This window comes from Cladophialophora psammophila, assembly GCF_000585535.1.
Source record: "Cladophialophora psammophila CBS 110553 chromosome Unknown aczJe-supercont1.27, whole genome shotgun sequence".
NCBI lineage: Eukaryota > Fungi > Ascomycota > Eurotiomycetes > Chaetothyriales > Herpotrichiellaceae > Cladophialophora > Cladophialophora psammophila.
Genome location: NW_006912948.1, coordinates 331,234 through 345,402, shown reverse-complemented (window position 1 = coordinate 345,402; position 14,169 = coordinate 331,234). Strand labels below are relative to the sequence as shown.

General features: G+C 50.2%; 9 protein-coding genes across 9 annotated transcripts; 4 read left to right on the top strand and 5 right to left on the bottom strand.

The window, feature by feature from the left end:
- Positions 1–276: 276 nt before the first annotated feature.
- On the bottom strand, positions 277–934 carry A1O5_11698 (acyl-CoA dehydrogenase; the record flags this gene model as incomplete). The annotated part of the gene is made up of 3 exons (XM_007752270.1): positions 277–450; positions 576–784; positions 838–934. Coding segments are annotated over 3 exons (480 nt in total), but the record flags the coding sequence as incomplete, so codon positions are not given.
- A 282-nt stretch (positions 935–1,216) lies between these two features.
- Positions 1,217–2,203, top strand: A1O5_11697 (uncharacterized protein; the record flags this gene model as incomplete). The annotated part of the gene is made up of 3 exons (XM_007752269.1): positions 1,217–1,283; positions 1,328–1,676; positions 1,747–2,203. The coding sequence occupies 3 exons, from the start codon at positions 1,217–1,219 to the stop codon at positions 2,201–2,203; spliced, it is 873 nt and encodes a 290-aa protein (XP_007750459.1).
- Positions 2,204–3,508: 1,305 nt separating this feature from the next.
- On the top strand, positions 3,509–3,982 carry A1O5_11696 (uncharacterized protein; the record flags this gene model as incomplete). Its single annotated transcript, XM_007752268.1, has 1 exon — positions 3,509–3,982. The coding sequence occupies one exon, from the start codon at positions 3,509–3,511 to the stop codon at positions 3,980–3,982; it is 474 nt and encodes a 157-aa protein (XP_007750458.1).
- Positions 3,983–4,083: 101 nt separating this feature from the next.
- On the bottom strand, positions 4,084–4,833 carry A1O5_11695 (uncharacterized protein; the record flags this gene model as incomplete). Its single annotated transcript, XM_007752267.1, has 3 exons — positions 4,084–4,364; positions 4,391–4,508; positions 4,621–4,833. 3 exons carry the CDS (start codon positions 4,831–4,833, stop codon positions 4,084–4,086), a joined length of 612 nt encoding a protein of 203 aa, XP_007750457.1.
- A 332-nt stretch (positions 4,834–5,165) lies between these two features.
- Positions 5,166–5,927, top strand: A1O5_11694 (uncharacterized protein; the record flags this gene model as incomplete). Its single annotated transcript, XM_007752266.1, has 1 exon — positions 5,166–5,927. The coding sequence occupies one exon, from the start codon at positions 5,166–5,168 to the stop codon at positions 5,925–5,927; it is 762 nt and encodes a 253-aa protein (XP_007750456.1).
- A 350-nt stretch (positions 5,928–6,277) lies between these two features.
- Positions 6,278–6,712, bottom strand: A1O5_11693 (uncharacterized protein; the record flags this gene model as incomplete). The annotated part of the gene is made up of 1 exon (XM_007752265.1): positions 6,278–6,712. The coding sequence occupies one exon, from the start codon at positions 6,710–6,712 to the stop codon at positions 6,278–6,280; it is 435 nt and encodes a 144-aa protein (XP_007750455.1).
- A 449-nt stretch (positions 6,713–7,161) lies between these two features.
- A1O5_11692 (uncharacterized protein) lies at positions 7,162–8,762 on the bottom strand (the record flags this gene model as incomplete). The annotated part of the gene is made up of 4 exons (XM_007752264.1): positions 7,162–7,477; positions 7,531–7,868; positions 7,961–8,541; positions 8,612–8,762. The coding sequence occupies 4 exons, from the start codon at positions 8,760–8,762 to the stop codon at positions 7,162–7,164; spliced, it is 1,386 nt and encodes a 461-aa protein (XP_007750454.1).
- A 473-nt stretch (positions 8,763–9,235) lies between these two features.
- A1O5_11691 (acetoacetate-CoA ligase) lies at positions 9,236–11,749 on the bottom strand (the record flags this gene model as incomplete). Its single annotated transcript, XM_007752263.1, has 9 exons — positions 9,236–9,671; positions 9,749–10,052; positions 10,119–10,262; positions 10,318–10,388; positions 10,435–10,559; positions 10,614–10,694; positions 10,746–10,781; positions 10,832–11,446; positions 11,510–11,749. 9 exons carry the CDS (start codon positions 11,747–11,749, stop codon positions 9,236–9,238), a joined length of 2,052 nt encoding a protein of 683 aa, XP_007750453.1.
- Positions 11,750–12,219: 470 nt separating this feature from the next.
- On the top strand, positions 12,220–13,800 carry A1O5_11690 (uncharacterized protein; the record flags this gene model as incomplete). Its single annotated transcript, XM_007752262.1, has 5 exons — positions 12,220–12,351; positions 12,400–12,480; positions 12,534–13,168; positions 13,225–13,401; positions 13,455–13,800. 5 exons carry the CDS (start codon positions 12,220–12,222, stop codon positions 13,798–13,800), a joined length of 1,371 nt encoding a protein of 456 aa, XP_007750452.1.
- Positions 13,801–14,169: the final 369 nt, after the last annotated feature.

The following is a 14,169-nucleotide window of genomic DNA, read 5'->3' as shown; positions in this document are numbered from 1 at the left end:
GAGCACTTACACGCTGCGGTGACGTTTGTTCTCGGTCCTTGCGAGTTGGGCGGGGTGCGCCTCTTCTGGCCCATCTGCAAAGCGAATCGTCCGAGTTGGATCTCACAAAAACGATTAATCTGGTGATCGAAGCGTGTCAGAAGAAAGCCTTCCACCAGCCAGTTGCATTTTCCAACTCACAGTCGACATCACTTGTCCCCAGCGCTACTGATCCACCATTTCTTACAGGTGTAAGTTGAAGTTTCACAGCTTTGGGCCGATGACTGTGTGACTTACGACACCGTTCAAGATATACTCATTACCTTCTCGGCGCATTTCTAAGGCAAGACTCTCTGCGTCTGATGCGGCCACAGTGGGCTCCGTCATGACATAGGCCGACCTGACTTTTCCATCCATGAAAGGCCTCAACCATTCCATTTTCTGTTGTTCATTTCCATATTTTGCGAGTGTCTAAAATAGTAGATTAGAACGATGACTTCTTAGAGCATCTGAAGGGAGAAGCAATTGATATGCAGGGTCATACTTCCATATTTCCGGTGTCAGGAGCACTGCAATTCATGGCCTCCGGGGCCGACCAAACTGCGACCCATGATCTCACACATGAGCGTGTATTCGACATTCGTGAGACCTGGCCCTTCTTCAAGATGTGAGTGCATCCACAGGTTCCACAGCCCCAGCTGGCGCGCCCGTTGCTTGAGATCTTCCAAGATTGGAGGCATTGACTTCGACCGTTGGTCCGGATGGGTAGACAGTTGTGCCTCGAACACTGTGTCTGCGGGGATACCTGTGACAGGATATCAGCCGGAAGACAGATCAGTTAGAGCGGAGAAGCCACACACTCCTCTTCCACGAATCTCTTGACTGCTTCCAGCGTTTCTTTGGCGTGCGGCCGGAGCTTATCCTCGATGATAGAGGGCATTAGTACAGACGCCATCGTGCTGGCAATCAAGACGATTATCTTTTGAGGCTGAGCTGTTTCCAGCTTCTCCGCGCCGAGATGAATTTTCTTCGATAGTAGAGTTATGTATAGTAGAAAATCGATGAGACATGGGGAGGAAGTGGGAAGATCCCCAAAATGCAGTGGAGGATTTTTCCTTGTCACCCCGGCGACTGGATGCTAATGAACGGCCGCTACGAAGACCGATTTAATAATTGGCATAAGTCACTAGCTTCCAACTCCCTTGCCAAACTTACGTACAGTCCGCCACATATCACCATGACAGGAATACCTAACTTCGATTCTCTTTTCCGTCTCGACGGCAAGGTTGCTTTCATCACTGGAGGTGGGTTATTTCTCCTGGCTACGTGACACACTGAACAGAGACAGGTTCGCGAGGCTTGGGGTTCGATATTGCTGCCGCATTCTTGCAAGCTGGCGCCTCGAAAGTGATCATCAACGCTCGTAAGGAAGATGGCCTTCAAAAGGCGGCCCAGGATCTCAACTCTATCCCCAACATACGCGGCCGAGCCTCATTTATTGCTGGAAACGTCAACACAATGGAAAGCGTCGAGAAGCTGGTCGCGGCAGTGAAGGAGGAAGTACCGGGCGAAAGTCTTCACATTCTAGTGAATAATGCTGGAGCAAGTTGGGGGGGTTCATTCGAAGATTATGAGGATTGGAAGACTGCCAAAACTTTTGATGTCAATGTCCGAGGTCCTTTCAATTTGACACGCAAGTAAGTCCCAAAACCGTGAGGTACAAAATATAAACACAAACGAGCTGATGCTGTGGTATTTGATGTTTAGACTAGTACCACTCCTTGCTGCAGCCGGTACTCCCAGCGATCCAGCGCGAGTGATCATCATGAGTTCAGTGGGTGGCATAGCTGTAACACACGTCGGAAGGGACGGCGCCATTGCCTACAGCATCTCCAAGGCCGCCATGCATCATTTTGGTCGAAATTTGGCCCTCGAGCTTGCGCCCAAGAATATCACCACCAACGTGATTGCCCCGGGCTGGTTCCCAACACGCCTGGCCAACCCAGCAATCGAGAAATATGGCGGTCTGGACGCTGCGAGCGCCGACAATCCTATGGGCCGGCTGGGACTGCGGGAAGACATAGCAGGAACTGCGGTCTACCTCTGTTCGAAAGCCGGGGCGTATGTCAACGGGGAAGACATCACCCTTGATGGTGGGAAGAGACTCCTGGGGGGAAACTCGAATTCGCATCAGACCGACGCCAAACGTATCGCAAGGCTGTGATGAGACTTTCTAGTCATTGTTGTCTGTAGCAGCGCTTGTGAAATCCAAACAACCCAGGACCAGGAGTGGCATAGAGGACTTTTACCAACTGGATGCGGATCTCTATTGCAGACTCTACCACGTTCGGTATTTATCTATGAATATATGCTCCTTTACCAAAGAGCTTGTCATGGATTGTGGGGGGCTAGGAATCCTGAATCCTCATCCTCCCTGATGGCTGCGAGTGCTTTCGCATAAGCATTCCCGAATTGAGCGTTTCCATCGAACCACATGGTTGCGCAGATATCATAGCGCGGCCTGACTGTCCCAAACTCCTCACTCAGCTCGTTGAGAACGTCATGGTCGCAGGGAACGTTCTGGGCGTATTTCTTCAGTCCCAAGGCAGGTCCCCATCTCTGGGTGGCTGTTGAATGGAACCACATCCCGTACTACGCTCCATTTGAGTTGACTGACGACACCGCAAACGCAACAGCATTGTTGATTGAGTTGTACTCCGAGGCCATTATCATGTCTGGAGATCCAGGCAAGATGAGTGTCCGCTCTTCCACCAGCACGAAGAAAGAAGCCGAATAGTCAAGAAAATCCTCACCGGCATCTCGTAAGACTTTCCATACCTCCCTCTAGGACTGAAAGCTTGCCACAAAGCCATCATCCGTGTCGTCGATGCAAAATTCCTCAATCACGTCAAAAGGTGCCTCGGAGGATATCAGGTTTGGACGGACAGAGCGCAGCTCATCGTCAGATTTGTCGCATTGCCTATGATTTTGAACATACTTGACCAGTCGAAGAGACGTCTGCAGGCTCGCTATCAACAGTCCTCGCTCCTCTTTGCACTTCTTTAGAATACATCAATTGAAACATTTCCCTTTTGCCGCAGCGCCAGGATGATTTTGACCGTCATGACCAGAACGAGGCAGATTGCAGTTACCTAGAGCTGTGTGGAAGTTGTCAAGTTCGAACTGCGAGTACACGGTACGGTTCAATACCACTAACCCCGGGCATCGAGATAGGCTGTCATTTCACCAACGGACTTCACACCATCGGGGCATGTTTGCGCCCACATTCCGAACGTAGAAGGTTAGCTTCCGGCCAACCTAGGTTAGCCAGATCCCACAGATTCCATCTAGAATCTAGAATTGGCTATGCTGCCTGAGAAGCACCTTCAACACCACAGAGAGAGCCTATATTATTCAGCACCGTTGTCGAATCCTTAAGTACGCAATTTCAAAAAGTGCCCGCGTCCCATACCATACCTATTTTCTTCACGGAACAATAGGCCTTTTTTCTCATTGACACTCGATAACCATGGGAAGTCTGGGACAGAGCGACAACGCTCGGCTTGCCCGGATCGATGCCAACAAGAAGCTTGCCTATGAGATATGCGAGAAATGGTCGGTACCCAAGGGCGGAGACGTCGATCCCTTTTTTGCCTTGTTTCACGATAACGCAACTTTCACCACCATTGCGCAGAAGGACATGTTCCCCCGTCTGGCAGGCACCCTCGACAAAGCCGCTTTCAGGGACTGGGTCTTCAAGGAATCTCGAGTGGGGGACGTGAAGGTCACAGTGGAGGGAATCACGGCGGACGAAGACCGGCTAGCCTTGGAAGCCAGCTCGCAGATGGAAATTAATGGCAATTCGTACTGCAACAAGTATCATTGGTTGTTTGAGATTGAAGACGGCAAAATATCAGCAGCAAGGTTTTATCTTGATACACTCTTCGCAAAAGAGGCCATGCGTTGGGTAGATGAGGCGGAGGTCGCTCAAGGTCTGCGCTAGGACAGCAATGCTCTGATTTTTAATTGCTTCGCTCGCTAAGCCAAAGAAGTCTTGTCATTAAGCCATGTCAGCGCCGCCAATGTGGATCGCTGCTTAACGACTCAGTCCGCCCCATTCATCCTCTGCTCCTGCTTGTCTAGAATGGCCTGAGAAGACTCTACCCCTTGTAGCCCGGGGAGCATACCGAAAACAATTCGATGGACCTTGTATCCGCCGGTGCTGAAAAATTCACCGTTGAAGTTGCACGCATCAGTAGCCGGAGCCAGGATGATAGCCACATTTCCAGCCGGAAGCCAAGCAAGCTCGAAGTCCTTGATGGCTCTCTCATCAGTGAGAGCCGGAGGGTCATGCGTGAAGCTGAAATAGGCGCAACAGCATTGATCTTGATGCGATGTTGACAACTCGTACATAGCCCTGAGATAGGAGCCTTGGCCACACGGTGTGGCAGAACAGCAGTGGTCCCAGCGTATTTGTCTTGAGGATCTTTTTCAGATCCGCGGTTGAGTAGTTTTCGAACTTCCCATATCTATTGATACCGGCACCGTTGATCAGAATGTCGACTCTGCCGAAGGAGCTGAGCGATGTCGACTACCTTTTATGCGTCAACAACGCTATGAGTGTCTGGCACCGCCGTGTACCCTAGGGGCACATATTTCCCTCGCCAAATCCGTGTCAGGCCCTTCTGAAGCTCCATGGCCCGAGTACGCAGTGCCCACGTCGTTAACGACCACGGAAGCGCCTGCGCGCGCTAAGGCGTGACAGATGATTCGGCCGAAAGAGCCCGCACCCCCCGTGACGATAGCTGTTCGTCCTTGCAAAGAGCCGTCTGGCAGCCAGTGTTGCTGACTCATCTCGATCCTGGGCGGGCAAGTGCCAAAGATAATTTGATTGCAGTTTCTAATATCGCAGGAGAACTATTGGTCGTCAAGAGATGCGCTTGGAGGTTCACGGTCGGATGAGAACGAAGAGTGCTGCGTAGGTGCTGCGTAGGAAGATCACGAATGGAATCAGATGTTCCGAAAAGGAACAATTCCCCAGGGTTTGATGGTTCAGTTTGGCTCCCGAACATAGCGGGCTAAAGCGGAACGGTAACAAGCCGGATTTGATGATCCCTTCACATTAGGTATGATTCTTTAGACGTTCTGCATCTTCAAAGTTCGACATACAGCAAGGCTCTCCAACAATGTCGAGGTTTCAGGACAAGGTAGCCTTAGTCACTGGTGGTGCCTCTGGCATCGGCCTGGCAGTGTCTCAGACTCTGGTGAGAGATGGAGCAAAAGTGGTGATCGGCGATATCAACATCGATCTGGCCAAGAAATCGGCAGCAGCCATCGGATCACGAGCCGTGGCCATCGAGTTTGATCAAGGAGACGCGAAGAGCGTCGAGTCTGCCGTTGCGTTCGCGGAAGAAACGTTTGGCGGACTCGATCTAGCTGTAAATGCCGCTGCAATTCAGGGGCCGCTCGGCAAGATCTTGGAGATGGACCCAAAAAGCATCGAAAACGTGTATAGGGTCAACACCTGTGGTATAGCGTACTGCCTGCTCTACGAGCTTGCAGCGTTGAAGCGGCGTGGGGGCGGCGCCATTGTCAATATTGCCAGCATTTCTGGGATGCGTCCAACACCTGGTCTCGGGGTTTACTCCGCCAGCAAGACGGCTGTGATCTCGCTCACCAATGTCGCTGCTGCAGAATATGGGCCTGACAACATCCGTGTCAACGCCATCAGTCCAGGCTATGTGGACACCCCTCTACTCGACCAACGATTGGATCGGAAATGGATCGCATCTATCACCCCGAGCAGGAGATGTGGCCAGCCTCAAGACCTGGCTGATGCTATCTGCTTCATGCTATCAGACGATGCCAGACAGATCTCTGGCACGAATCTGCAGGTTGACGGAGGACTGATCGCTTCATTCTCGATAGTTCCTCCAGACCCGGAGTGATGCGGCTTGGGGAGATCAGTGAATGGATGCAATGACAGATAACCCGAGGGGACAGACGGGGTAATCTTTTAGTCCAGAGTCTCTTATAAATGAAAGGAGGCATTCAGCATCTCCGGGATTTCGTCTTCACATGCTTCTTTTGGCGTGACCTGGGTAGAACCTTCGTCGACTTGATTTGGTAGCCAATTTTAGCTGAGAGCCTACGATTCCACAAGCACGTCCCCAACCATTTCCAACATGGAAGTTGAGCCTGGCTGATAAAATGTCCTCAATATAAGGACAATACTATTTAAGCGAACAAGAATTGTAGAAAATATAGCTTCTCGCATCCATTAGAAACATCCGCGCGGTTATGACAGTGCTTTTTTCAGCCCGGCTAAACAGTCTTTCATAAAGGGCTCGTAAACCTTTTGGAGTTCAGGGATGGCCTCCACCGCCACCTCCTCAGCATCTGCTGTCCAAACTATCGTAGTCTTGTTTTCGCCCTTGCTTTCCAGTTTCCAGCTCCCGAATCCGCCCTTGGCAGGTAAAGGAACAGGGTCCTTGATGCGATATGAGATAAAATGCTCCTTATCGTCCAGAACTTCCAGAGTCTCTTTTACTTCCCCTGCTAGTCCTATGACCGTTCGAGTAGCGCCAACTCCGTGCCCGTCAACGGCGCAATACGTTATTGAGGGCATCCAAGCCTGTATCGCCCCGAAGCTGGAGACCAAGCTCCAGACTGCTTCAATAGGAAAATCCCAGACGACCCGTTCCTCATGTATCTTGGTCCTCTGTGTGGTCATAATGTCGCCTCAAATTGCTAAAATGTCGCTCTGCGGGAAATCAGGTGAGAGTGAAAAATCGTTTGGTTGTTAGAATGTTTGCTTGGCCCGTTGGTCGTTCGCTGGTGAGGCGAGATAGTTCGTGGGAGCCATGGGGACCTTCATTTGAATAGCCGCAACCTACGAGGCTTGCATTTCCATTGACTCCTTCCGATTTAATGGGATCGGCCGCCCGCATGCTATTAGCGTGGTACCCGAGCTCAACGACCAAGTGAAGAAACTCTACAGGCGGATACAGGCTTTTCCCCGGAGTGTGGGGGAATATGGGGCGACGCTCGACTCTACCTTTGTTTCTGTCTAGCCGGGAAACCCCCTAGAGTTTCATGCTATCTTGATTCCCCCGCCCCTCCCGAGAAGTACCTGAATGCTCGCACAAAAAACGGTAGGGGAGAGTCAACAACCTCAGGTAGCTATCGGTTTACAACTTTGTAAAAGTGTTCTTGGACCTGATTTTTCTCCAAGGCAAGCATCATTTCCACTGTCCAGTCCTCGTGCGTATAACCCTCTGGCAAGTTCGTGGAGTTGAAGCCTTTGCCCTTCTCCAGGCTTTCGACCGCTGCGTCGCATTGGTCATAGGCATATTGTCTGGCGTCATGCGCATACAACCACATAGGCTGCGGCATCTTCAGGTAATCTGGATTTACCTTGACAGCAGCCCAATCGGTCTGGTGCCATCGATGCCGCGTCTCCCAGCCCATTCGCTGTGTGAGACTAGTCCGTTCATATCTGTAGAGTGGTTAGATATATATCTAGATAGAATTAGGTTTTATAGGACCGACCTTATTCGTTCAAAAATCTGGAAAGCCAGGGGTATCCGATCTTGACCGAGCTTATCCAGTAGAGCACCAAACGTTCCGGCATCCTCGATTGCTTGCGCAGCGCCGGATCCTGAGGTAGGAAGATGGGGATGAGCCGCATCTCCTGCTATTGCAATGCGACCTTTGGACGAAACCCATTTCTTGATAGGATCACGCCACAGTAATTTCCAGTCAATGATATTCTCCTGTGGGATGGCACTAATAACGGCAGCAATGATCGGATCCCAACCCTCGGTTACTTTCAGCATATCCTGCCGATCTCCGGGGAAGGTCCAAGACTCTTCCATCTCATAAGTGTCCTTAGGTTGTTAGTCAAAGTAGTACATCATTAGTGTCCCCGCAACGGTAACGCTGGTGAACGAAGAAAACCATCGAGGAGGGCAGAACTTACATGATGTGTAACGAAGACTACGGCGCCCCTTACAGCAATGGTGGTGAAAAGAATAACGTGAATGTCGGTGCCAATCCAGACGTAGAATTGATCAACCTTCGATTCCGTGAACCGCTTCGTCAGAGGGTGATTTGCGAGACGATCGAGTGAAAACCATGATCGATACACAGCGAAACCGCTGGGGCGCGCCAGCTCTTGCGCGCCGGTTAGGTGCTTCCTAGCTGCACTGTGAATGCCGTCGCAAGCAATGATTGCGTCCGCTCGGATGCGTTCATCTCCTATTATTATCCCAGCACCCGTGTCGTCTTCGAAGTATGATTTGACTCGAGAGCCGAAACGAAACTTGACGCCGATGGATCGAGCATACTCAAATACAGTCTTTTGGATATATCCTCTGTTGGAGAACAGAACGGGATAGCCATCAAACTCACTTGGTAGAGGAGCGGTCAGCAATTCTACGCCATCTTTGTCGAACAGGGTCATTGTCGGAGGTTGTGCTGAGATTGCTTGAATCTCTTTCACAACATTGCCCCACCGCGCCATCAGCCGGGTAGCATTTGATCCAATTTGTATCATATCGCCTGGCAATCACTTGCGTCAGTAATAGTAGGAGGCATTTATAGATGGCTTGAGGAGGGAGAAAATTCGCACCCTGGGTGGAAAGTTGAGATACGGCTTCGACTACCTCGGCTTCAAAACCTGCCAGAACAAGTTCAATTGCAGTAGCCAGACCAGCATATCCCGCTCCAATAACCAAAAGTCGCCCTCGAGGAACAGGTTGGCTGTCACAATTTAGACCCATAATAGTCTATTTCGAGACTACTGTAACGTTGTTTCGATTGAAGATGAGGAAACGTGACGTCTTCCGCTGACAGCTTTTGGTTTGATTGATTTGGTCTTGTAGGACCAAATTCTAGATACCATGCATAATATCTTCATCTTGAACGACGCCAGATAGAAGTACAGATATAACGGTTGGAAAGCCCCGGGCCCTGCTCCGGTGCCGAGCTTCTTCGAAAAACAGATTCCGGAGACATTTAACCGGGACCTTATTTCGGAGTATCAGCCGATTGAAGTTCGCTGCAAAGCACACTCCCCCAGTAAGCGACGGATTGTCTGTGGTGAGCATACATCCAGGCTCACTGGTAGGATTGTATGATGGCGTAGGATGTGTGAAGCATATGTCAACCCTGATCAAGGCATAAGGCTCCTCTATAGAACTGACCATTGAAATGGTGGGCGTAGGTCTATAGTAGTATGTGCACTTGTCTTCTCCTATATCTTTGCGCTTGAAAGCCTCTCGGATTTTGTGAGCGCCTTGAGGTCCACGAATCTCTCGTAGAATTTGAGACTGCCTGGATTTGCGACCGCCCCAGAAGGAATGACCTTGCGTCCCGAGACGATCTGCTTCACCACTAACTCGATCTTCTTTCCATTGATGGTATATGGTATTTCCGGCACTTCAAAGATATGCTTGGGCACATGACGCGGTGTCAATGCAGCTTGAATCCGACTCTTTGTTTTGGCAATGAGGGCCCCGGTTAGTGCTTGCCCATTTTTCATCTTGACAAATAGCAACACGGTCTCGTCGTGATCAGTAGGCCGACGTTGACCAACACAGATCGTCTCTTCGAACTCGGGCATGCCAGATATAGCGTTACAGATCTCTGCAGAACCAAATCGAACCCCCGAAGGATTTAGAACACCATCTCTAGGTAGATATTTTGTTAGTTTAGTGTCCGCAAGGAAGGAGATAAGAGGAACGAGGAAGAGAAAGGTGGCACCCACGACCTGCCCAACATAGTGAATCCACCTGTGATTGGGGACATAGAGACAAAGTCTCCTTGGTGCCAAATACCTCGGCCGTAACGTGAGAAATATGAGTCCTCATAACGTTTATTGCCATCACTGCCCCAGAATTTGACAGGCTGACTCGGGAATGGCATACGACATACAAGCTCACCGGGTTGTCCCTTCTGAGCTACCGAAATTGGTTTGTCGCTCTCCGAGTCGAGAATATCGATCGCCATCCCAAGAGCCGGCCTCTGTATCTCGCCAGCGTATTCAGGGGACGTTGGATCTCCATTTACCACTGGGAGAAGCCTCCAGATTAGCTATCCATCGAGTATTTGATATGGACAATAATGTAAATACTCACAGGAGCCAGCTAGATCTGTTCCACCACTCCCAGATACGAGATGAACTTTAGAGGGGAACCCACGATCGTGAAACCATTCACATACATCCGGCTGTAGAACAGAACCTGTAGATGAAACGGTGCGTAGTGATGAAAGGTCGACTACTTTTCCTGAGAGTAAACGGATCAGTGTCAACGAAAACCTTGAGTAGCTTGCCACACCTACGAGGCTTTATCTCGGATAGCATGAGGTCTGATAAGAATCTCGCTGAAGTGCCAAACAATGTTATTCTTGGAATGTCAGCCAAACAACCTCGAGAGGACCAAAAATACAGACTTTAGCTTCTCGACCATTCGCAGTGTCACCATAATGTCGGGAATTAATGGAGATCCGTCGTAGAGGACAGTCTTGCCCCCGTATGATAAGCTGCATAGCACCATCAACCACATCACCCAACCTGTCTGAGGCGGTGATTAGTGCTGATGTGTCATATCTTTACGGGGTCATACCCATACCGTGGTATACTGATAGATTGTGTCTCCTTGACGAACATCAAGATTCAGCATATAGTCTTTTTTGATCTTCATCAAAACGCCCTAGGTCTGGTCTCAACTGACAGTAAAGCAATCGGGTTTGGGCGTACTGACCGCTGCACTATGAACAATGCATTTCGGTGTGCCCGTCTATTACATATTAGCTCGTCACCGCCAGGAATGAATGACATCCCGCTCACAGTTCCTGACGAGTAGACGATAAAGCCGGGGTGATTGAAAGGGACTTGCTCATAAGTCAAGTCTCGCCCCGTCGCGCGAGTGTTGAACTGTTCCCAAGTCACCGTAGAGGATGGTGGTGACGAGAATCCTTGTCTCTGGATCAAAATCATCTCCTGGAAGCCAGCAATTTGACGTAGACCATCGAGGCATGCTTCAGCCTTGTCCATCAATGTACGAGTCTTCCCATTGTATCGTACCGAGCTCTCAATGATGGTGAATCTGGGCTCGATCTGTGCTAGACATTCCATGATGCCGGAGACGCCCATGTCGGGAGATGATGTTGAGAAAATGGCACCGATCGAAAGAACGGCGAGACAAGCCACGATTGTCTCCACGCAATTCGAGATTACAGCAGCCACTCGGTCGCCCTTCTTCAAACCGCTGTTGCGCAAAGCATCTGCGAAGGTCTTTGTGCGGGTATATAGATCATCCCAATCAATCTCAGTGATTTCAGCCAGACCTTCGCTACAAGCATAGAGGGCAACTTGTCCTGGTGCTCTGTTCTGGAAAATGTGTTCGGTGAAGTTCAAGGTAATGTCTGGAAAGAACTGAGGAGGTGGAAACATAGATAAGCCCTAAATAAACCTTGATCAGCAACCTCGACGATGGGCGGCTGAAACAATTATCTGTGGCCTTACCTTGCTGGCGAAAGCCCGTTCCGGGACGACCCTTGGATTGAGCTTCTCGAATTCGAAGAGGTCAATCCAGAAGTTCTCGGCCGACTCTCTGCTTGTGGACCATTGATGAAGCTCATTGTAATCCATCAAGGCCAATTTGTGTTTCGCATTCACCCAGTGTCGAAATTTGTCAAGATTGGTTGCTTCTTTGTCTGGAGGGATCCAGAGAGTTCGTGGCAGATGTGAAGTTGGGACGGCCATAACCGGCAAGGGAATTCCGTTGTTGAGATAGCGCTCTAAGTCTCACCTGCAGGTGTTGGTGGCCGGGACCTAGATTTTTAAGTCTTCCCCCTTGACACTGTAGGAGCCGGGCCGAACGGTGAGTGTTCCGGGCTTGAACAACTGAAATCGCCAGGCTGCCCCACGAAACCGGCCACTCCGCCTTCGTTTCTCTGGCTACCTACCGCCGCAATAGAAAAAATTGTGCTGTGGATCACGTACCTCACCATTAGCTTTTCAAGCGTACTCGAAAAGTTCTCAAACTCGCCTCAAAGAAGTGTGGTTTGCACGCTCCCCACTCAAAGTGGAATTGTAAGGGAGGAAAGATCAGAATTGAATGAAGATGGTATGTCTTTGCACTCCTTTTATGTGTGGAGAGTGTCGGGCTGATCTCCCTTGAGAATATTCAAAGGTCAAATGCCCCAGCACTGCCCATGCTTTCCCCAAACGCCATGTGCTCTCATCTGTGTCCAGTCATTGACGAGAGTGACTTTACCACACGATACAAATTGCACCAACATGGTGATTTGTCTGCCAGAATTGAGATGATACAGCTCCAGGCTATGATGTTCACAGCCATCGCAGTAAGCCAGTACTGACCCCTCGGGTATTGTATTTGACTGTGTCATTAGTATGCGACGGAGTTCCAGTTAAGGCAGATGCCGTTCTCAACGGTGTTGGAGGGCCAGACCGCTCTCCTTGAGAATGTCAAGGTTCGAGCGTAAAGTCTTAATGAGCGATCCTGCGCTAACATGCAAGGGAACAGCATCTCTACAATCACGATCATTCTGTCGGCCACGTCACTCGAGCCACAGTATGTCTGTTATTGACGTTTTGGAGTCCCTACAATTCCGACCCATGTGTCAATAGCTTCTGGCTCGATCGGGCTTTTTTCCATGCCCGAGAAGCCAGGCTCTGGGACCCCCTGACCGACAGTGCAACTCCGTCTTCTCAGCGCAAGGTGATATGGTGGTGCTGCTTGGTTAGAGATCGGATCATTGGTATGGGCCTTCGCAGGCCTCATCGGCTTCATACGACTGCACACGAACGCACGTGGCCAATGGTGACCATGGCTGATTTTGGCAGCGAAGTCATTTGTTCCCAATACATGGACCGAAGATCGAAACAATTGAGGATGAGCTCCTTCATCTGGCTCTGTCACTTGAGCATTCAGATCGTGTCTATCATCGAATTTCAGCGAGAGGCGATGTTTTCAAGAACATGGCGGACGGGACGTGAGAATGTCAGCTCTGTAACAAAAAGGATCGAAATTGTACTTGACATCAAGCATCGACTGGATGTTCTAGAATTGCAATTCGAACTCGATGGCAACTTAACGCTGCGCGGTGGAGACCCTCAGGTCGATGTGGTGGCGGTCAAAACGCTGCAGGTGATGATCCAGTCCGTGAATCCGCCTTTGATTGTCGTTTGAGGTCGCTAATTCAGAGATGGCTTAGATCGTTGATTATAATGCTATACCGACCGTTTGTTTCCATTCACCCACACGACTGTCCAGAAGAAATTACGTTCCGCTCAAGGTCGGTCCAGAAAATAGAGCTAGCAGCGGCAAAAGTGGGCGGAATATTTCATACTCTGCTCACACAGATATCGATTGAAGCCATCCCTCTCGCCATGTAAGTGTGCACCCCCTTGGCGCGAATAATTTGAGACTGTCTGATACTTATAGTGTTGCATGGATACACTTTCCTGTTGCAGTCTGCTTGTTCCACAGCTCCGTCGCCAAGGATCAGATGCCCCAGCTAGGTGCGCATCAACGGTCCAGCATAGTGACCGGTTTTCGGGCTTTAGCAGAGCGACACTCCGGCGCGGCAGCCACTGTCACTGCGATATGGACGACATTAGAGAACCTTCTCGGACGTGAAAGAAGGCATTCACAAGGGCATAGCAGTGATGCAGGCGTCGATGGCTCACAGCTGACGGTAGAGAAAGATGCATCAAGGCTGCATGCTATAGGAACAGTAGTCGACCGGATCCTTGCGTTTGATCAACGAGAGATATTCCTGCGAGAATAAATGTAGATATCGATGCCCAATACCATAGCTTCTGGGTAACGATGCTCACCCACAAAGATGTTCAGAGTTCTGTTCTTTTCGCGACACCTCTTACGGACATTTCCAGACGCTCATGTCTAACTGTCGGTGTCCTATTACTGTCTATTAGAGCACGCTTGATACCTCTCAGCCTCTCCAGACTGCCGGTCAGCACTCAGCCAGGAGTGTGCGTTAGCTTCAATGTCGTAGCCTTGCTTATGTAATATCTCATATAAATCGGCCACCTAACTCGTCTGGCGCTGCCATCCTACTTGCCCGGACGTTTTGGATCGGCTTGACCCGAGATCCCGGACCAATCAATAGAAGTTCCTTTGCCTTCTATCACCCGGT